The sequence below is a fragment of the Chelonia mydas genome, chromosome 5, assembly GCF_015237465.2.
Source record: "Chelonia mydas isolate rCheMyd1 chromosome 5, rCheMyd1.pri.v2, whole genome shotgun sequence".
Lineage (NCBI taxonomy): Eukaryota > Metazoa > Chordata > Testudines > Cheloniidae > Chelonia > Chelonia mydas.
In genome coordinates, this window is record NC_051245.2 from 106,335,265 (window position 1) to 106,358,785 (window position 23,521).

Sequence of the window (23,521 nt, forward strand, 5' to 3'; positions counted from 1 at the left end):
AGTTGATCAGAACCTCACTGCTCTCCCAGATTCCATTCTATGGTAGAGAATGAACAAACTCGCCTCCCCAGAATTATGCTGAGTCTGTGCTATAAGCATTGCCAACCCCAAGCTTTCAAAAATCGTGAGTCAGCCCCCCACGCTCAAAAAAAGGGAAAAAAATCACAAAATTGTTTAGAAATTTCATGCCTGTTAAGCCATTTAATATTGGGTTCTCTTTATTTGCCTTCTAGTCTTGAAGACTGTATAGGCTCAAACTTTTCTCAGCAAGATGGAAGGTTAGAAATTTTGTGTTTAAATGCAAGCCAAAATTCCCATGTCTTCACATGACTCCAAGAACGAGTGCTTTAAGCAAAAAAACCAACACCAAATATTGTGAGACACACAAATAAAATTGTAACAGCTGGCAACACTGTAAGCAGGAAAGTGGGGGGTCACAAGCTGGAGAGTGAAGTGTGTGAGAAATTGAGTCTTCACTTCCCTCAACTTCCCATTCAGTGATGCTGTGGAGGAAAGTGTCACCACTGCAAACAAGGCATTGCAGGAATGGAAATCCTGAAGAAGGGGTGGGAGGTAAGCATCCAACACAAACATTTTGAGATTAACCTTTCTTGGGCTTTTATTTTTATATTAGTTCTTGGACTGGGCCAGAACCCTCAGCTGTGCAGCATCAATGGAATGGGGGTTAACAGAATCAACTGAGCGTAGGAAGCGGCTCAGTGCAGGAGCAACACCCAACTACCAAACAAAATGATGAATCTGAAAAAGACTTACTGCTCCCGGCAAGCCCGAGCAGCTGTATTCCAAGTGACTTTCTGGTCTGTGATCAGGAAATAGCAGCTGCTGCCATGATGGCTCCATCCAGATGGACATTTTTTCATGCTAACATCCTGAAATAAAAAGATTGCTCATGCTCAGAGTGACTTGTTAATAGCATCAGCCTTCTAAAGCGCTGCTTTAACATGCTTCGTCAGGATCAAAACAAACACAAACATTTGTTTATATTAATAAAACTGAAGGAGTTTTTTAAATTCAACATCAGTAACTTCAAAAGATAGACTGGGTGCAATATTCATCTAGTGGAGTAGGCATGCACAAGATCAAAGCAGTTACACTATATTCAGGGTTTAAATTCTCACAGAGTGTTTCCCAGAGCTCCCCATGCCTCCCGCATTCAGGGTTCCGGGATGCACCAGGGCTTGGAGCTTCAGCCCCGTGGGGTGTGCTGGGACATGGGGCTCCTCAGTGCACCAGGGTTCAGGGCTTTAGCCCTGTGGGGTGTGCCAGGGCTCGGGATGTCTGCAGTGCATCAGGGCTGACCTCCTGCACAACAGGCCGTAGCATCTCACCCAGTAATTCCTGTATGAAGCCCAAAAACTTGTGGTTGATCTTGCATGTATATTTTAGACAGACATTCAGTGTTGATTTAAAGACTTCAGGTGACTAAGAATCCACCACAGCCCTTAGTAAACTGTTCCAGGGATTAATTACCCTCACTGTCATAAACGTACAGCTAAGGGTAGCCTAGAATTCCTCCTTACCTGTAAGGGGTTAAGAAGCTCAAATAACCTGGTTGGAACCTGACCAAAAGGACCAATGGGGAAAGAAGATACTTTCAAATCTGGGGGGGAGGGAGGCTTTGTTTGTGCTCTGTGTTGTGTGTTCTCTGGGGAAGCAGAGAAGCATCAGATCAGAAAACTCCTTCTCCTAAAATCATCCTAAAATGAGTCTCAATATTGCAAAAAGAGTAAGTAAATAAGGCAAGGGCGCATTAGATTATCTTTTGTTTTTAGCTTGTGAATGTTCCCTATTCTTACAGGGAGGTTTATCCCTGTTTTTTGTAACTTTAAAGTTTTGCCTAGACGGGAATCCTCTCTGTTTTGAATCTGATTACCCTGTAAAGTTATCTTCCATCCTGATTTTACAGAGGTGCTTCTTTTATTTTTTTTCTTTATAATAAAGTTCTGTTTTTTAAGAATCTGGTTTACCTATTTGGTTGTTATATTATTCTCCAGCCTCCCCAGGAAAGGTGAAGGGGCTTGGGGGGATATTTTAGGGAACAGAAACTCCAAGTGGTCCTTTTCCTGAATCTTTGTCTAACTCACTTGGTGGTGGCAGCATTACCCATCCAAGGACAAGGAAGGATTTGTGCCTTGGGGAAGTTTTTAGCCTAAGCTGGTAGAAATAAGCTTAGGGGGTCTTTCAGGCGGGTCCCCACACTTGTACCCTAGAGTTCAGAGTGGGGAGAGAACCTTGACACTTACTAATAAAATTTAGATATTCCCAGTTTGAGATAGCCTAACTTCAACTTCCAGCCACTGGACTTTATGTCTTTGTCTGCTAAATTAAAGAGCCCTCTGATATTGATTCCCTGTGTGGTCTTTACAGCCCATGAGCAAGTCAGCTCCCAACCTTCCCTTCAATATGCTAAATATATTGAGCCCCTTAAGTCTCGCACTGTAAGGCATACTTTCCATGCCTCCAATAATTGTTGTTGCTCTTCTCTGATAGTATGTATTAGAGCAGCAGCCAGGAGCTCCACTGTGCTAGGCACTGTACGTAATGGGTCTGCCTACACTGCAGTTGAACACCAGCAGCTGACCCATGCCAGCTGACTCAGGCCCACAGGACTATACAGTCCTTCCCACAGGGGATTTTAATTTTTTTTTAATAGAGGTTTTGTGTTTAGTTGATACATTCAGGCTACATTTTGGATGAGTCCCATAGCTGAAGGGTCCCAGAGCTCAGGCTCCAGCCTGAGCCCAAACATCTACTCTGCAATTAAATATCCCCATAGCCCAAGCCCTGTGAGCCTGAATCAGCTGGCACAGGCCAGATGAAGGGGTTTAATTGCAGTGTAGACATACCCAAAGAGATTAAGAATCACTCCTTGTCCGAAAGAGTTTACAATCTAATTCAGACTGTGTGACCGATTCAAGATAGAATTAGTTGCCATTTCACACAGTGAAGAGTGACTATTGGGGCCATCGAGTTTCCTCTGTGTTTTAGGTCCCGATTCTTTGGTGCGTCTGAGAAGTGCTCAGTGCACACATCAAAGGAGATGTGTACAAAGATGGCGTTAAGGGTTTGTGTAGATGAACAGTTAGTACGTAGCAGACCCTACAGCCAGGGAGTCCCTAGGGTCCAGTGAATTGGGGCTGCCGCTCTGGGCCCCGTGTTTTGGAAGGCCGTGCCTTGGGCTGGCATGATTGGCCAGCGCACATGGGCAGGGTGTGAACTGCTGGCTGCGGGAGGCTAGCCCCCAGCCCTGCCCCTTCCGCCCGAGGGAGTGCATGCCCCCAGAAGGGAGAGCATGCGGTGGTGCCACTGCAGCCTCCCCAACCCCAGAGCGCCGGGAGGGAGAGCGTGCAGCGGCACTGCTGTATCCTCCCCTGTCCCGGGAAGGCAGGCGGCAGGGCTCCAGCCCCCTGGAGCCCAGCCCAGCCAAAGTGGGGCCCTGGGGGCAGAGTGTAGGCGGGGCCATGCTTGGCCGTTTCGGGAAGCACCACTTCCCCACCCCTGTCCAGTGCGGTTGGTTCCAGAAGGGTATGTCTACGCTGGCAAGTTTCTGTGCCACAAGTGATACCACTTTTATTAAAATGCTGGAATTAAACTGCTGTCGCATGCTCACACTGTGCTCCTTGTGATGCTGGAGCGCATCCATACTAGCAGCTCTTGCAACGGCGAAGAGAGCAGTGCATTGTGGTCGCTATCCCACTGTGGGACTGGCTGCAGGGTGCTTTGGGAAGGGTTTGCAATGCCTCATGGGGCAGGCACAGCATCACATGATGCAGGTTTCCCAATTCCATTGTTCCATGGGCATCCTACTACATTGCCAGTTGCTTTTCAACTGAAGCGGGGCGGGGAGTTGTGTGATAGGGAGTGTGTGTGTATGAAGTGGGGGAGCAACAGTGTTTTTTGGGTGACGAGAGTGTGTCAACATGCTGTCTTGTAAGTTCAGACAGCGGCAGGAAGCAACCAGTCCTGAGGCAGGGGGAGGGGAAAACCCTGACATCAACCCCCAACTCCCTCCCTGGGCGCGCTCTCACACACACATACACACACACACACACGCCTCTGTGTTCAACAACCCAAGCATTTCACATTAATGATTTGCTTGGTGTCCCAGAGCAGATCAGCACAGCATGCATCGGCTGTCAGAAACGGTGCTTTGAAAGGGGAGGGGCACATGTCTCCAGTGCAGCAGAGTTCAAAACAATGAGCAGAGCGCATTGTGGGACAGCTCCGGAGGCCAATTACAGCACAGAAAGCGAGTGTCTACACTGGCATTACTGTGCTGGAGCCTCTGAGCAAATAGCCTTATGAGTCTCATCGAGGTGGTTTTTTTGCAGCGCTGCAACTGAGGAGTTTCTGCGCACAAAGTGGCTTGGCAGCGTGTACATGTCTGCAGTTTGAGCACAAAAAGCTGCTTTACTGTGCAGAAGCTTGCCAGTGTAGACAAGCCCTTAATGTCCGTGTGGACCCTGCTACTATGCACTAGGAGTTTTGTAGTGCACATTGGCCTACTCTGCTTTGAAATGGAAGTAGGTCAAAGCACACTACAGAACTCTTAGTGCGTGGTAGCAGGGTCCATGCAGCCAGTTAGTGCACAGCTCCCTAGTGCACTTTAGTTTTACATTCCAGCTTGCTGCATGCTAACTGTTCATCTACACAAGCCCTAAGCCATCTTGATGCTTCACTGAACCCAGGGCATCAGAACGCCAGACTGGTCTGCAATATAATTTAGAGCAACCTGGCTACTGTATGCTGGCTGCCAATGTCAGCTGGAGATCAGCTGGGGGCATGGAGCCCTAGCCACCCTGAATCCACTAGTAGGCAGGAAGAGGGTGGTATGAGAATCCACTACTGCAGTGATACACCACTCAGAGATCCTCCTATGTAGTGGAAGCCCTGGTAGCCCGGTGTAGGACTGCTTTGCACCACCAGAGCAGAGCAAAGCATCCCTAACATACCAGTGAATCAGGCCCCTACTCTTCATCTTTCATACCAACATGTCTAAAAGTGTGTCTGTTGGGGTTGCATACATCTGACAGGCACACATTCCTGAGGCTTAATGATGAAGCAACACTGATGAGACTGCACCTGAAGATGTTTAAGACCATCATGTCAAGAAACAGTATTTTGACAGGTTTTTATTAAGCCTTCTTGAAGTGCTTTTACTTAAAAATGTTTTATAAAGAAGTGTTCCCTTTTACTCATCCAAAGTGTAACCTGAATGTATCAATCAAAACACAAAATCTCTATTACAATGAACTAAAATCCCTTGTGGAAAGGACTATACAATTCAACATTGGGGAAGCTTTAAATTAAATGCACACAAAGGGCAGACAATAGTTACCTTGCTTTCTGAAGTCCATAACTTCCACGAAATTCCATCACATTGAAATAAGTTTTGGGTGCCTTCTTCAAAATGCAAGAGCCCGTCTAAATCAGGCGTGCAGCTCTTTGGAAAGGAGAGGACCAGGTCCTGAAAAAGGGAATAACATTTACACATTGAAGCAAAATGGTTTTATGGAACAGAATAAATGGTCAGTTTTCACTTCAAAAGATTGTGACATGCATATGCGCTGACTTACTCAGATCCTGGGGGGTGCTCGACACCTGCTCTCCCCAGGCCCCGCTCCAACTCCACCCCTTCCTCCAAGCCCCCAAGCCCGCCTCTTCCTGCCCCTGCTCTTCTCCCTCCCGCACAGCACCTCCTGCACGCTGCTGAACAGCTGATCCACGGTGGGCAGGAGGCACCAGGAGGGAGGGGGAGGAGCTGATCGGCGGGGCTGCTGGTGGGCAGGAGGTGCTGATCTGCAGGACTGCTACTTTTTTCCCTCGTGGGTGCTCCAGCCCCAGAGCACCCATGGAGTCGTTGCCTATGGTGACATGCTAATGCTAAATGGGTTGAGTTGTTAATTTATCCATGTATTGGCTAAATTAGTCTAAACGAAGAACTAGAAGAGTAAATTTTGGAGGTGGGGTTGGACTGGAGATCTCAGAGGTGTTAAATCCTCTCAGATAACAGCTTGAGTTAAAACAGATGGTGAAAACTCATATGAAACAAAAGGTCTTCATACCTGGTGGCTAGAGTGTGATTCAGACATCAGCTCTGCCTTATCAGCTTGTGGGACTTCTGTCTTCCTGGAGGATATCACATTTATCTTTGTCTGCCCTTGGTTAATTATTGACTTGTTAGCCTTGTTTACATTAGCTGGTGAGGTGTCATCCTCTACTCTGAGAGACACCAATCCATGATACTTGATTTTAAAAGTAACACCAAAAAAAAAAAAAAAAAAAGGAAAAAGGGAGAGGATTACCATTCATAAGCAACTTCAAAATTCTCCTCACAAAAATGGAAAGGAATTTTGAAACACAAATTATTGTCAATCAAGGGGAAGAGACCCCCAAAGAAAAAGATGAAGAGAATGAGACAGTGCAGTCAGTATTAACTACATCAAATTATTAAAGTTGTAGTACATGCAGCTAAGGTAAGACACAATAAGGAAAGAATCACAGAAGAAGCCATATCATAATATTCTTACTTTAAAAGCCACATGGGTTCCATTTCTTAACACAGATGAAGGATGAACCTGAAAAGGCCAGACAGTGAAATGAGTTTGGCATATCTACACAATATAGAAACAGGTAGCTATCTGAAGCTTTTCAAGAAAGTCTCATTGGGGTTGCTGGTTAGATAATCTAGGTTAGCAAACACTACAGATTTTATTCTTGGTTTTAATTTTTTTCCCCTACAATGGAGGCGGATGATATCTGAAAGTGGGCAATTAAAAATGTGCTACATTACAGGGACTATAATAGCATAGTATCAGAGGGGTAGCTGTGTTAGTCTGGATCTGTAAAAGCGGCAAAGAGTCCTGTGGCACCTTATAGACTAACAGACATCTTGGAGCAACTGATGAAGTGGGTATTCACCCACGAAAGCTTATGCTCCAATACATCTGTTAGTCTATAAGGTGCCACAGGACTCTTTGCCACTATAATAGCATAGTTATGGCACTGTAGCGATGCCAGCATAACCCCATAGCGTAGACAGCCTACAGCAATGGAAAAGGTTTTTCTGTCACTGTAGAACTCCATCTCCCTGAAAAACATTAGCTAGGTGAACGGAAACATTCTTCCATCCACCAAGCTGTGTCTTCACTGGGAGCTACATTGTCACAGCTACAGCGCTTAGGGGTGTGGATTTTTCACACCCCCGAGTGCCATAGCTGTATCGACCTGAATTTTATGTGTAGACCAGGCCTGACACACAAAGGTGTGCTCATAGTCTCTTTACATAACAGTTAAAGATCACAGTCATGTCCCAATCAAATCAGTGTACATGAAATCTGCCTAATGAGGTGTCTCCACTGTTTTTTTCCAAATTAGGTAAATTTTATTTCCTTGTTTATTTTCTAGTATCTTCAGGATCAGATGATTAGCTCCTATAAATTGACCTCGTTCCATTAAATTTCAATAGAGCTCTGCTGATTTACCCCAGCTGAGAAGCCACTCCATCCGAATCTGCATTATTTTGGTTTGTTGTTTGATACACATTTCCTTCCTCAACTCCATCTGTCTTTCTCATATAGACAGCTCCTTAGTGTCAAGGCTTTCAGAAGATACAGTATATTCTTAAAAAGCTCTTAAGTCTGATCCACTGAATGCACAAATATTTCCTAGTTACAGTAAATTCAGGTAAAATCACGGTTTTAAAAAATATATATTATCATCCCATCACCATCAAATAGATCTGCCTTACTATTTTGCCATTTCTGACAGCTCTAAGCCTCATCCTTGACAGATTCACCAAGTTGAATTCCTGTAACACATCCCCTCTATCCACCATCATCACTCTGGAAGAGGACAGCGGGATTTCTTCCAAGTGAACAGTGCCAGGATTGGAGGGCGATGAGGACCCTGAGGAAACTGGAAGCAATGTGCCTGTCCCCCATAAGTTGGGCTTGTTTTGGCCAGAGGAACGGAAAGAGCTGCATTGACCTGAAAGCATACAAGATGGCAGATGGTCAGTTCATTTTACATGAGCAGATAGCTGGTCACATTGACTAGGGCACTGAAACAGCTTGTCATTAAAAGTTGGATGATTTTTCATCTAATGTTGCCGATTTGCTATTTATTCACTAGTCCTCATTTCTCCTGTTTATTTACCTAGAGGGAAAGAGCATTTGTGTATAGTATTGTCTGTGAGTCATAAAAGTATAAATACTTTAGTACAAGTAAATAAAATCAACTCCCTGAAAATCAAATGCACTAAGAGGTACCTGTTGAAGGTACACACTTGGTCCATAGATTTTCAGATATAATGAACATTTTTGGTAATATTTATGCCCTAATGATTTTCTCTCATCCCAAAAAAAATTTTGCTGCCCTGTAAATGAGCACACATATTCTGTAGCACTCTCTTCTGACCCTCACCTGGTTCTGCAGCAGCTGGCCTCAGTTTCCCTTCACCCAGGAGATAACCAATAAGTCCAACAAGGCCATCACACACACCAATGCCCCTACCATACACTCAAACACAGTCTCTTTTGTCCCAGTCTCACATCAGATACAAACCCTCCTTTACTGAAGGTCTGTCTATTTTGAAGCTCCAAATAAGTCTCTCAGATCTTCCACTGGGCACCACCACTCCTTTCTGAGGCCTATCTATTCCCTTTCATAGTCCCTCTCCTCTTCAACTTCCCCAGATAACACAGCTCATCAGCCCGCCCTGGCTGCTCCTTATTATCTTTCCCTTTGGAGTCCTCTGAGTTACTGAGCTCCTCTTCTTGGACCTGTGCTCCCTGGATCCTCAGGTGACACCTTCAGAAGGCTTCCCCAACTGCTTCCCTCAGGAGTCTTATTAAGAGCTCAGCACCACCTCAAACAGCTCCCCAGTTACTCTTCTCTGTCTCCAGCTGCAATCCCCCCCTGTTTGACTATTTCTCACACAAAGCTCTCTCCCTCTCCTGTCCATTCTTCTCTGCCTTATAAAGCCCAGGTATCTTTCCCTATCAATGTATCAGCAGCAGCCAGTTGGTCCCAGGTGCCTTCCTTATCAGTCATTTGGGTAGCAAGCAATCAGTCATAGGTGCCTTCTTTTTCACACTTTGACATGGTCCTATTTTCCTCTCAAACCAGTTTTACACTGATGAATCTCTGACTTCAGTTGAATAATTTGGATTTACATCAGTGTTACCAATAGGGTGACCAGATAGCAAGTGTGAAAAATTGGACACTTATTTTTGTGGGCAGGGGAAGGGGAGGGTATAATTGCCTATATAAGACAAAGCCCCTAATATTGGGATGTCTGGTCATCCCAGTTACTAGACAGAAAATCAGACCATGAACTTTTAAAAATGACCTTTGCAAAACTAACCCAAATTCATTTTCACATTTGTATGGGTAATGCTGTTCTGCTAGGCCAGGGGTTCTCAAACTGGGGGTCGGGACCCCTCAGGGGGTCGAGAGGTTATTACATGGGGGGTTGCAAGCTATCAGCCTCTACCCCAAACCTGGCTTTGCCTCCAGCATTTATAATGGTGTTAAATATATAAAAAAGTGTTTTTAATTTATGGGGGGGGGGTCGCACTCAGAGGCTTGCTATGTGAAAGGGGTCACCAGTATAAAAGTTTGAGAAGCACTGTGCTAGGCAGTTAGAGAGAAGAATATTCTTCAATCTTCAAAGAATTTAGCTGTCTAGGTAAGTATTGGTATTTTCCTCATCTGTTTCCACATTAAAACACTCCATCACTGAAAAATGCTACAGTATTGTAGAACAATTGCTCAAACCAGTAGGATACTACAGAATTTATTTTAAGGGCTGGGTTCTGTTGTTAGATTTTTTTTCTGACATCTTTCCCAAAGGAGTGCAACAACTGTTATACAATCACCAGAAAAACATTTTAGTGGACCTTCAAAATAAATTCCTTTGAAAATAATGATGTATGCTGAAATCTAACATGCTTGTTGTTAGCAAAGGTTTTTTTCTTTTGTACTTGTTGCTTTCTCCATGCTATGTTTCCTAAGAGGAAGAATAGAGTTATGTGAGAGAATAAACGGGTCTGCAACTGTCAATCCTGTTTTCTTTTTTTTTTTTTTAAATTAAGCATTTTGATTTGAAGGTAAGTGTTGTTGAAAGTAAGTAGCTACTCAGCCAAGATTGCTCCAGATTTTAAAGATGATGATCAAAAGAGAATACCTCCTTTTGAGTCCAGAATTTTCACTACAGCTTTTGTCCTGGTGCCAAGAACTGCATTCACAGGGGAGTTCAGAACTACTTCAAAGACCTCATCATCTTCCTCTAATCCGTCATAAGTAATTGCTATATTCCACGTCTTGGTTGACATTCCTACCAGAAGTAAACATTTTAATTACTCTTTAATTGCTATTTCAATCAATCTGGGTGTCAAAAAAAATATTAATTAACATGTCTACAGCTAGAATAGAATAGCTTGTGTATGCTATTGTGCTCATACCAACTGACTGGACTCCTGCTGTTCTCCCAAATAACACTAAGAGACCAAATTTGTTCCTGGACAATGATGATTCAGTTCATGTGCATACACTGTAATAAAAAGCTGCCTTAGACTTGGGAAATGATGGCTACAATACATAGATTTAGGGGTTCAGTTGCAATTTTAAGGAGAAATGTGATGTATTCTTTTTATTTTAGAATCTTAATTCTAGAGATGCTACAATTATTTAAAACATTTGCATAACTAATCAGAAATTACACTGACTTTTAGTACAATACTTCAAAAGCTAGCTTCTGGTCTCTGTTACAAATTTTGAGTAATTCCTGGCTTTAATTGTGTTATTTCAGATTTACACCAGTGGAAATGAGAACAGATTGCAGTTCTAATGTAAAGGGTTATTCTGGTTATTAGTTGAAAGATCAATAAATAATCATAATCATACATATATATGTTTATATTTACACACACAACAAAAGGCTTTAGAGGTGAATGCAAAGACCTTCTTTTAAACAATTCCATTCAGAAAAGTTGCATTTCAGTTGGTCAGACCCAGATCCCAGAATGGGCATTATTGTTATTAGTACTATTTTTGGATTAGTACTATTTTTGTGTATAAAACTGACTCACAAAGTTAAGATGGATGTTCTGCATGCATGTAGTAAGATACATATATACAATATTAATTTTTATGCTGCCTCTATTGGCCTCCCATTTGTTTTGGTCTCCATTTCCTAGTTACCTTTCAGATGCATCTCCAATCTGAGATTATGGGCTTTTATCCAACGCCCACTGAAATCAATGTAAATACTCCCATTGACTTCAATCAGCTTGGATTGGCTCCTATGCCACCACTAACTTTCATTTGTAATTTGTTATTTTTATTCAATGAGTCCATCACAGTGTTTTTAAACTGTGTTTTTAAAATAAACATAGACCTCTCCCCACAAATTAAAAATAAACCCAAACACCAGCATCCTCTCAAGATGAAGCCTGAGAAAATAAATAACTTTACACGATGCCCTGAAGTCAACAGATCTGGGGCTCCTGCCAGTGTAAACCTAGACAAAGGACCTTCCAGGGGGATAATCTGCCAGTGGGAAGAGGAGTAAGGCAGCATGGAAAGCATGTGTAAGAAGTTCATGCAGTACAACACGTGAGGGATACTGGCTGGAAAAGAGGGGTGGGATATGCCAGATCAGGATATCCCATAGCCAGCCTCCACCTGCAGACCTCTTATGGAATACCACTTATAAACTAAAGCAGCCTCCACCTCTGGTAGAAACCCCAGGGGAGGACAACAACAGTAAAGTGGCCTGCCCTCCCTCAGGGTGAATCAATGTACACTTCCCTGCACCAAGTTCAGAGCATTAGCTTCCCAAAGTAGCCGGACAATGGAGGGGAGTATATCCCAGTTAAGGGCCTTGCACTGAAAATACTCTGCCCACAACCTCTAGATGTTTCAATCTAAAGAATGGTAGGTTGAGTGCATCAGCTGATCTTAGGCATTTGGTGAAGGAGAGGTGACCTCCTAGGTCGTCAGAACCCAAAGCATTTAGGGTGTGTGTTTGGTTTTTTTTACACTTGTCTCAACATCCTCTAAATTAAAAAATGCAATAAAGTAAAAAGTCTAATGACAAGGTCTTTGGTTCTGCACTGTTATCCAGAGTAGAAGACACCCACTCTTCTGCCAAAACTGCCACAGAGGGAGTGCCCTTAATACAATTTTTTTATCTGCTCCTACTCTGTTGCTGCTATTCCATCCGTATCTTCCACCCTCTCTGTGCTGAATATCCCGTCAGCCATTGGGAAGAATCAGTGCTAGGAAAGTGAACAGATTCCCCCACCTATTGTGTTTATTGCTTTATGGCCATCCACCCTCCCTAATATGTCTCTAAAAAAAGACCAGAAGTTACCTAGAAATTAGACCTGTACTTCCCCATTATGCCAAAGCTGAAACATTTCCAGCAAATTTTAATTTGTTGATTAGTCTTTTAACTGAACTGTCACAAATTTTCCTATGTGATAGCCAGGCAAAGTCTGCAGTCCTATGGCATCTCTGTAGCCAAAACACTGCTTGCATTGCCTTTTTTCACAACAAAAGCTGAGATTCCAACTGAGAGATTCCCCACTGCAGACTCCACATGGTTGGGTTGGAATTTGCTTATCACCTCCCCCTTATCTTCTGTTTTTCAGATGCAGATAAGTGCTTAGGCTGTTTTCCCATGAAACAAGTGTCGTTTGTTTGAGGTTTCCACAGATATTTCTCATTTCTTTTATAATCATGGTGATGTTTTGTAATTGAAATTTTACTCCTGGCACCACTGGCATAATCTCAGTGGGCATTGCAGGAAGCGGTCTGAACTCTGTGGGCCACATTTCCAGAAGTCAAGTCCTAGATTATGTCTAGAAAATATGCACAGGCAGAGTTAGTGCTGACAACTTGGGCCTGCATCTACAAAGGAGCCGGAGGTAATTTTGAAAGCAAATGGGTTCTCTTGCCTAGTTATTCTTTGTATGTGAAAAACCAGATTCTTAGAGGCACAGCATTAAACTCTGCCCAGGCAGAGGTGGGCTAGGGTGACTTTAAGCATCTTTGCACCCTCCTGATCTGGGGCTGCTTCACAGCTTGGGACCTATCTAAATTACAGCAGCTTCTCTAGGCTGCCCTACTGGCCACACCACTGCCTAGAACCCCTACATTAGGGGTTGCTAGGGGGACCTTATGGCTGCCTTCTGCAGTTCCTTGCCAGGGAAATCCTCCCCAACCCGGCTCTGGGGCTTTTAGGATCTCCTTTACACTGCTATGGCCATTTTACCTGGCACAAAAGGGACAGAGCAAGGGTGAGAATCTCAACCTATCTGATAAAAATTCTGATCACACAAGAAATCTGTGGGAAAGCCAGGAACTAAATCCAGATGTCCTGAATCCCATTCTAGTTTCTTAACAACAAGAACATCCTTCTTTTCACTACCCAGTTAGCCATGCTTCATACCTGAATTGGCACTGAAGTGTAGCTTTTACTATTCTACTATATAGGACTCCATTACATTTACTACTGTACTGTTAGCTCAGGTACTGGCTTACCTAGAGATGGGCCCCAAACTGCAAAATTCAAATCTGAATCCGGACCCAAACATCAGACATGTTCATATCTGGGATTTTGATTTAAACTTATCTGCAATCTTAATGTATTATTAACTATACTTTTATGGGGAATATATCATTGCATATAATTTTATATAATGTTCTCTCAGCAGTAATTCAGTACTATATGAAACAAAATCTACATAGTCTCCCCACTACATCAGCAGCTTGATAAAGTCAAGAAGATACACTTTGTGTTTGGAACTACGGTGAGAAGCTGATTTCTAGTCATGGTGAAAGTTCAGGACATTTATCATCTTGGTAGGAAAGTGCGCCACAGGGAAGCGCATCACAAAATGGCAAGTCAAAAATGTGTAGATGATAGTAGTTATATTGTTCTGCAGCACTTCTTCCATTTCTGTTATTCATTAAACTACCATCCTGTACTTCTGCAAAGGATAGCAGATAAGCGTCTGTCTCTTTAAAAAGAGCATAGTGAAAATTACATCATCTCACTTCAGAAAATAAATATTGTGTCTGCCATTTGGAGTTCTCTTCTATGAGCTGTATTAGAAGCAATTGGAGGGAGTCCCTCTGCACAATTTAGCATTCAGACACAAATGATAAAAATGTGAAAGCCCTCAACAAAGCTTCCATTATGCTTGGCAGTAATTGCCACGTTTGTTGGCGGTCTCAGCAGAGAGGCCAAGAAATGATAGAAGGTGGAGACTGATCAGTCCATTGAGTGGTTTGCATTTAGGGTGGGGAAGATTGCACTGGCAATGACCTTGCTTTACCTTTTCAACTGATGAGTTAAAACAGTGGTTCTCAACCAGGAGTCCGGGGCCCCATGAGGGACTGCAAGCAGGTTTTAGGGGGTCCGCCAACAGGGCTGACATTAGACTTGCTGGAGGCCAGGGCAGAAAGCTGAAGCCCCACCGCTTGGGGCTGACGCCTAGGGCCAAGAAACCTGCCACCCAGAGCTGAAGCCAAATCCTGAGAAACTTAGCTTTGTGGTGCTCCCTGTGGCATGTGGCCCTGGACAACTGCCCTGTTTGCTACCTCCTAACGCTGACCCTGGCTTTTGTATGCAGAAAAACAGTTGTTGTGGCACAGGTGGGCCATGGCGTTTTTATAGCATGTTGGAGGAGCCTCAGAAAGAGAAAGGTTGAGAACCGTTGCATTAAAAGACTTTGCTCTCCAATATGGCACATTTCACAATTAATTAATTCATTGTAAAATTAAAACTGATATGCCACCACGTACCTGGATCAAACTGAATGAGCTTAGAGGGAGTCACAGTAAAATCCTTTCCCAATGTAGCAGACACTTCATTAACCTAAGAAGAAGTTAAACAGAAAATACCATACAATGGAGAAACTCAATCTTTCCAAATCTTTTTAGTCTATTTAACCAAACCAATGCAGTCTAGTGAATGCTTCAACCTACTATGGATATTCATCACCATACTCTATGAGGTCTCAAAGGCACACACAGTATTGTACAGTTCACTGTGACACTTGAGTGAGAAAAGAAATAGGAAGAAAAATAAATCTTGCCAGTTCAAACAGGGAAAAAACCTCAATTCTAACCTTGCCTTTGGGTTAAAAGTCATAATATAAAAGCTTATTGCGCATCTTGTCCTTTCGCTTCTCAAATCACTACATAAATAGCATCACTTAGCATTTTTATTCAGCAAAATCTGGGGCCATAGTTATAGCTGGCACTTGGAGACAGATATAATAGCTCCCTGAAAGTGTACACTAGACAGCTGGCCTGGGTGATTGGAGCTGGGGTTAGCCTAGCCAGAGTAAAAGTATCCTCACAGCCTTCCTGCATTACTGTGTCCTTACTGCTTCTGCACTCACCTGTGTGTCGGGGAGCATATCCCATAGTTCTGTGCACTGATATGCTCTGGGATTCTTTCCCAGTCAATTGAGTCAATTGCAGGAGAATTTGTCTGTCCCTTGGGGGAATTGTGGGAAGGGCATTTGAGGATTATCAGCTCTTGAGAGATCTTACCGCCGCTGGTATCCTCACTGCAGAGTTGGTGGGTTCCAGCCCAAGATAAAACACCACTTGGGCTTTAAACCAAGCAAGCATGGGTTCAAAGTGCAAATAAGTACAAGTCTGAGAGTTGTGCATGTGGATGGTAGGGGCTGTGTGGCAAAAACATGGGGAGGAGCACAGGCTAAGGTGTAGATATACCCAAACAGTGCGTCGTTACACTACAACATCAGCATTACTGTGTGGCAGCATCCAGCCCTTCACTTGGGGGCTTTGTGCTCCCATTTCTATTGAGAGTAGGAATAGTTTGTGTGCAGGGCTATCCATGGGCACCATTGCCTAGTCAGGGTGGGCATGTACATACACATGAGGAAGCAGGGGGAACCATGGCTCTCCATGACTTTTCACAGGAGGTAGAATTTGGGATGCCAATTTCCACCCTGTATTCTTACTGCTGGGCTTGATTTATCTGGCCTACAAGTGCCATATGCTCAGTACCAACCAGAATATGACCCTTAGAGTGTAAACCAGTGGTTCTCAACCAGCGGGCCGCATGCGGCCCAATTAGCACACAGCTGCGGCCCAGCTCAGCTGTGCGCTAAAGGTCGTGGGCTCCAGGATCCCAGCTGCCGTCCAGCCCCAAACAGCAGGGTTGGAGTTCTGGGGCCCCGCACGGCAGGGGTCGCAGTCCCTGCCCTCCATCCCACGCCCAGCTCTCCGCTCCTGGCCCCACTCTGTGGAGGTGTCTCTGGGCAGAGGGCGCTGAGCATAGGGGTTTGTGTGTGGCGGGGGGTTAGGCGGGGGACACTGGTTCTCAACCTGCGGCCCAGATAACACTTTGTGGGCTGAATCTGCGGCCCACAATGATAAATAGGTTGAGAACCTATTGAGAACTGGTGTAAACAATCCTATGCACGATAAAGGGAAAAACAGCCTGAGATATACCATTTTGGATCCAATCGTAACCCCACTGAAATCAATGACAAAATTTCCACCTCAGCGAGGATAGGATCAGACTCTCAGTTAGAGCTATTTACTGCCATCAGTCTACAATGCCTGATCTAGCTGTGTTATAAGCTGCTGAACCAAAATATGCTATGCTAGTCAGAGAAACTGTATTAACACTGTACGAGCAAGAACAGAGTCTTGACAAACACAGCTTGAACCGTATGGCCTCTTTGCTGATATAGCGCATGATTACTTGCTTACCGACCCAATCAAACAGCTCATGTAATTATAAGAAGGAAAGTAACTGCCCCAGACAATTATTCACTTCCAACCCAAACTTTATTTTTAACCGTACCTTCACTGCAATAAAGGCAGAGTCTATGGAGTGCCCCGATCTGGTGATTTTCAAAGACAACATTCCCACATTCTCACATACTTCGTACTCAGCTTGTTGCATTTCAATTTGAGACCACCTCAGTTCCAGACTGTGGGCGGGGGGGAGGGAGAGGAAAGAAAATCTGTGTGAAAAACTCTTTTGCAGTCCACAGGGATCCCTCCTGCTGACTATGGCTTTGGTACAAGTGACATTTCTCTCTTGATTGTTGATTCAGTGAATACACACAGCAAGTTTCTGTTTTCAAATCAGTGGGTTTGTTTGTGAGATTGTGTTAATTAGAGATAGGAGAAACAGTTAAATAAATTAAGAATTCCAACTGAGTCTTCCCCTACCCACTGAACCACATGTGAACATCTTCTCAGGACCAAATCCTATTCCCACTTAAGTCAGTGGAAGTTATGGTTCTGTGGGACCAAGATCTGATCCTAGGATCTTTTTGGCTAAGCCAGATTCTCTCTCTCCTGTTTGATTTCAAATAAGGCCATTGTTTCTTCCCTCCATTTAGTTTTATTTTACTGTGACTCTCCAGTATTCTCCCTGTATCATTGCCTCTTCCTTCTTACAGCTCTGCCTGGATCCAGCCCCCTTACCTACTCAACATGCCCCACTCCTGTGGTTCCTCTATTCCCACAGGCAACTCTGGCTGCCTTTCAAACCAGCTCCCAGAAACTGCTGAATTCAAATCTTGTATAAAACACGCCACAGAATCACTTAGGAGGGAATTGGGCTGGACTTATTGTAAAGTCACAAGTTGGGAATGGTGGAGGAAAACATGGGATGAACCCTCTTGAAGGGTTGAGCTTAAAGAAGGGGCTGAGTGGAGAGTCAGAGATGAACTGAGAGAATGCCTCAGCGATGCCACTTATGAATCATTATCTAGAAAGCTTCCAAACTTTTGGGGGTATGACCATCTCTAGTGCTATTGGATGTTATCCCCAACACACACACACACACACACACACACACACACACACAGCCTTGGCACTAATGGGGAAACAAACCCCTTCTGAACCAATTTGTAAAGTCTGTAATGTACAGACTGTCTATATACCAAGTTGATAGATTTCCACTCCATACTGCTAAATGCAGTGCCTTGCATAATGACAGGCTACTCTGAAACCTATATACCAAGTATAATGTTAGTGTGGGGGCTGCTGGAAATGGTTTCATATCAGAGGCTTAAAAGATAAAAACTGATATTATAAATGTATGCCTTGAAGAAGAGCAATGAGGCCTTTGCATATTTCTGTGGATCACAAGGACCCCGAGGATGCGTTGGTGAGTGCTTTGAAACCATGATGTCAATCATCCATCATTCCTGCAATGAGCTCCTCTTTGGCAATGTCTTCACATCTTACTGCATCTGATGTGGTTTCCTGAGTATCATTCTTGTCTCTCGGCTTTTCTACATGAAGAAACCGACTGACACAGCCATAGCACAAATACTATTCCAGTATAGCTCTTCTGGAATAACTCCCCCCTGAGAACACTCAGTTCCAAAATGAAGATGATTTTCTTTACCTAATTAATCTAGAATAAAATCACTTTTATTTCAGAACTCAGTGCTCATACAGGGGAGTTATTCTGGAATAGCTAAATTATACCAGAACAGATAGAGCAGAATAGATATTCCTCTGCAGCTATGCCAGGAAACTCCCCCAATGTAGAGAAGACCTAAGTTACATCCTAAGAGTCACAACAGAGGGACCTTTAATTTTTTCACATATCGTAAAGCACACTGTATAGCACTAGGAATTAGAATAGTCACCCTCAGCCTATCCACATTTCAGGAAATGTTCAAAGTCTGATCCTGTACTAATTTAGCATCATTCAAATCAATGTTTGTGCTTTTATTGAAACGATATGCACTTTCAAGTCATCACCGTTTTTTGAGTGTGCTATCATCGTATTGCACATTCAGATAAACCCAACTCCACCATTTTAATGCAAGGTTAAATTTGGAGTTTTTCATTAAAAAACCAACACCCTGGTGTCCTGGCCAAACTCCAGTCCAGTTAATTACTGTACATTCTACCTCTCTAAAATTCCTCCTGAATTTTCAATGGGAGAAACTGGTATTCTTCAGGTTTCAGAGTAGCAGCCGTGTTAGTCTGTATCCGCAAAAAGAACAGGAGGACTTGTGGCACCTTAGAGACTAACCAATTTATTTGAGCATAAGCTTTCGTGAGCTACAGCTCACTTCATCGGATGCATGTAGCTCATGAAAGCTGATGCTCAAATAAATGTGTTAGTCTCTAAGGTGCCACAAGTCCTCCTGTTCTTTTTGTTATTCTTCAGCTTCCTTCCTAAAAAAATGTGGTGCCCTGGTGCTGACATACAATAGTTCCCAGATTCCACCCCAGAGGTGGCTGCATCAAAATGGTGGGTAAGTGGTCTTTACATACATAGTGGAAAAAATGTGTACAATAATAATTCACCTTTGAGACTGTACAGTGCTATAACAAAGTGCCTAGGTTAGCCAGGCTCATATGAGGTTGACTATAGAGGCATCTATTGACATAGTCTGGTACTGCATTAACTTCAGCCCCAACTATCAATGCCTTTTCTCACTACTCCATGGTGAAGCAATGTTCAGATAGTTCTTGTGAAATCAACTTCTTTTTTTCTTCCACGGGGTCTGGTTTGTAGACACCAAGTGTAGCACACATGGATAGCCCTGACCATCTTTCTTGTTCACCTCAAATTAAACAAGCTGGTTCAACACTCAGTTGAATTTTCAGAAATAAAATAGAAACATTTCCAGCCAAATAGAATTTTGCTCACTAAGGACTTGTCTGCACAGAAACACACAAAGTTAATCTGAATTAACTAAGAGTGTGAATGTAAACTAAATCAGTTAAATTGCATTAAATCCCTGTATGGACATTCTCATTCAGAATTAAAGTGGTCTTGATTCTGGTTAGCTTAATTTACTTCCAAAGTGATGCTGTCTCCTTCATTAATTATTGTTCTCAGAGAGCATGTTAGCTGAAATGAGGGAAACAAATGAACTGATTCCCCAGTATCATATCAACTAATACACACACACACACACACACACACACACACACACAGGATTCATGGGGTTTATCATAGGCTAAGGTGAAACTTCAGTGGGTGCCTGTTAAAATGTTGGCAGCACATGAGTGGGGAGAAGAGGGTCCCTGCATTTTCTCCCCTCAATGTACCCATGCAAAATATAGCCCATACAGTATTTATTACTTGATGTTTTCTATTTGTTGCTTTGGGAGGCCATTGCTCTCAGCACAGGCCTAGAGTGACCTCCAGCTGCAAGAGGATGTATGTGAAGCTGACAACCTGGTCCAAGGCAGTATTTGAACTCCAAGTTTATGGGCCTCGTTCTCATTTACATTTAGGCCCCTTTATACCTCTCTGAAAGGGTAATGTAAAGGGGAGAATAAGAGCGTGTGTGTGTGTGTGTGTGTGCGTGGTCATGTACAGTGAGAAATGTGGTATTTGACTGAAAACTGGTCCTTTGTATTTCTTCAGTCCAAAAGGACAACAGCTCCCCATTCTTTTACAGTCATTCATAAGGAATATCTCTTTAGTCTTTTACTCAGAATTTCCTGAAAAAATGCTGCAATATGAACCTGTGAAACTGTATACAATTTTTTTTTCTTCAGCTTCAAAACCAACAATAGCTGATTTGACTTAAGGCAGAAAGTAGTCCCAATGCACAAGTCATGCACATTGTATTGAACTGTTTAGAATAGAAAATCTAAGTTACGTTTGGGGGGCAGCAGAGTTTCCGGTGGGATCTGTGACTTGAAACTCCAAGCTGTCCGAATTCACCTCCCAGGATGGATTGATGACATAAAATATGATTTTGCCATTTAAATCCTTTTGGCTGAATCCTTCCTGTATAAATCCACCTGGGAAAGAGGGAAAACATTAAGATAAATCAAAATCCAGTTAAACAAGAGTTAGCAAAAGCCACATGATTTGAACTGATTATTATAAAACTTTTTCTTTGTTAACTCTTCGAATTCTGCAGCATAGTACATAGATCTTCCAGAAATCTACCCTTTCCTCTGCATAGTGCACTGCAGTGTTTACTAACCCGCCCGGCAATTATCCAGTTCCCAAGTGACATCACATCAAATGACCTGGGTACAGATTCGCTTCCTTTGTTCACTATTTATCATTGTTTTTCCTGCCATTAAGCTTATAACACATCTGTGATACATCAGGGCTTTGTCCCGTTCTACACTGATGTTTCAAGCTTCATTTGCAAAAAGCAGTTCTTGAGTTGTAGCTACAAAATATGCTACCAGGGTGTTCAGAATTCATTACTGACTTATATTTGGGTGCTGGTATTGGAACTTTCTTATCATAGTCCAGCCTCCCAAAGAAGTCTAGAATCAGAACTCAGTTTGTTCTACCACAGCTGAGAGGTCCTATATTTTGATAGGGGCACAGGGTTTGAAATCTGCCCCAGTGTGTCTCAAGATGTTTTAGATCATCATATGAAGAGGTTAAAGAACACAACACCTGTTGTTATATTTTCCAGGTAGCCAAAACGTGGACCTCGTAAAATCTTAAAAATGACTTTATCCTCTTCTGTATCGGGGTCATATGCCTTCAAGGACCTGGCAGTAATGTAAATCCCATAATTGCCATTTTTCAGGCGCTCCACATCAGAAGAACAACGGAGGTGAACAATTTTTGGTGCAGTTTTGTCCAAATGGTCCACCTGAGTCAAGGTTAAAAATAACAAATCTACATTTGTTTCACAATATCAGACCTTACTAAAAAAAAAAAAAAAAAAAAAAAGATTGAGTACACAGGTACCAACTGAAATCTGACTCAAGGCTTTGGTAATCTCACCCACTGACCTGGTCAATATATCCTCCCCAACCTGAGCTACCTTTGCATCTCCATCCCTAACTATATACTGACTTGCATTACTGCCATCGACGTCCGCCTCCCCCCCGCCAGCCCCCACCATGGCTCCTGCATCCCATGAGCTTCCCATGAAACTACTTTCCTCATCCCCATCCATCTTCCAGCTTTCTTGTGAATAGGAATTCTGAGCCCCAGAAGCCTCTTTGCTAAATCTGTACTTTGACATTTCTCAGGCTTTGCTATACAGTGCAGTCTGGGTTACTTGATGCTAAAACATGCCAGATTATACAAGAACTTAAAGCGGAGGCACCTGGGCCTAATGCTGACACTGTGAGAACTTTTAAAGGTGGGGGAAACCAGAGACCAAAGGAAAGATCATAAAAAGGAGGAACTGGGTCAGGCTAAGGGGAGGCAACTGATAGGGATTCAGAATTCATGACCAGGGAAGAATAGAAATCCAGCTTGCAAGCAAAGGGAGCTAAGCATTGAGACTGGTGAGAACAGAGGACTCCCCCATGGAGCAGAATTGAATGAAAGGTTCTGGTTCAGTTCTAGGGCAGGGCTGAAGTTTGAATAGATTCTTGTAAGATCTGTAAAACATACCTTCCATCACAGAACAGTTATAGACTATCAAGCTGAGTATTTTCTCCCGGATGTGACCCATGACTGATGCTTCAGTAGTCCTAACACCACCCTGCCACACTGAGTGTAGCTTATTGTGCAATATACCTTTGGGGAAAATGTGGGATTTCATCCTCACCACACCTGGGGTTAACTTTGGGGCCTTAATACTTGAGGATTGAAAACTCTTATAACATTCATCTCAACTAGTGTAACAAAGATTGCATTTTTTCCTATTCTTATGTCTAATCCATTTTTGAACTATTTGCTTCAATAACAACCTTTGGCAATGACTTCCATTGGTTAATTATCGTATTAGCCCACCCCTACCGGTTCAATCCTCAATTGCTGAGTGTCTGAAACTGAGCAGCAAGTAAGCACTAGCACTATGCCCATTGGAGCCAGTATTTTTATACCTATTAATTAACCTTATTATTTTATTCATCTTTTTAAAACAGGCAGGTTGGCCATACTTACCTGAATGGTGAATGCCACAGGCTCCATTTGCACCTTCCCATCTATGATGAAGCCTTCATTAGTCCTATCTGTTGCAACAAAGGTAAATCTGTCAATCTGGGAAGCCCCTCCTCCATGTCTATATGCCATGTCCATGTTGTCCACATCTTGTTGGGTGAAATTGTGATGCAGCAGCACTGCCCCACGGTAGCACAGATGGCCATATTGAGGGAGCTGTGCCAAGAGGAAAGTAAGGTTCTTTGAGGAAGTGTCAGGATCTGAAAGCTGCAGGACATCAGGAGAAAGGAGTGCCATAGTGCCTTCCACTAATCTTAACCCCTTGTTCCTAGACACTATGGGCAAAGCTTGGTCCACTGTCTCCAGCGTGATCTCGAACGTTCCATGTTTAGTCTTCAGTCCGTTGCTGATGATAAATCTGGCAAAGAGAGGCAAGGCAGCCTTCAGCATGTGTTCTTGATTCACCATCTACTGAAATGAAATGATAATACACACCTTTACTAAAGGATTTGCCTCACGGTGACTCTGAAACATACATCAAAAACTGGATCTCTGACAGTATCCTGTTTTTCTTTTGACTCAAACCCAGACCAAACTGGGGATAGTCATACAACTTAGGGTATCAAGTATCCGTGT

At 43.2% G+C, this 23,521-nt stretch overlaps 1 protein-coding gene across 6 annotated transcripts in view; it reads right to left on the reverse strand.

Annotated features, from left to right (window-relative positions):
* FREM1 (FRAS1 related extracellular matrix 1) overlaps positions 1-23,521 on the reverse strand; it is a 97,480-nt gene that overhangs the window by 8,853 nt on the left and 65,106 nt on the right. For 2 of the 6 annotated variants that reach the window (XM_007053431.4, XM_043547220.1), the window contains 11 exons: positions 22,889-23,303; positions 21,437-21,638; positions 20,673-20,817; positions 16,883-17,012; positions 14,839-14,911; positions 10,211-10,360; positions 7,772-8,010; positions 6,552-6,599; positions 6,087-6,266; positions 5,360-5,488; positions 775-890 (listed from right to left, as the gene is read on the reverse strand). In XM_007053431.4, coding sequence (XP_007053493.2) covers positions 775-890; positions 5,360-5,488; positions 6,087-6,266; positions 6,552-6,599; positions 7,772-8,010; positions 10,211-10,360; positions 14,839-14,911; positions 16,883-17,012; positions 20,673-20,817; positions 21,437-21,638; positions 22,889-23,303 — 1,827 coding nt within the window. Of the gene's footprint in view, positions 1-774; positions 891-5,359; positions 5,489-6,086; positions 6,267-6,551; positions 6,600-7,771; positions 8,011-10,210; positions 10,361-14,838; positions 14,912-16,882; positions 17,013-20,672; positions 20,818-21,436; positions 21,639-22,888; positions 23,357-23,521 lie in introns of those variants that run through there. The other 4 variants (XM_027823920.3, XM_027823931.3, XM_037901990.2 and 1 more) reach the window with 4 other exon arrangements.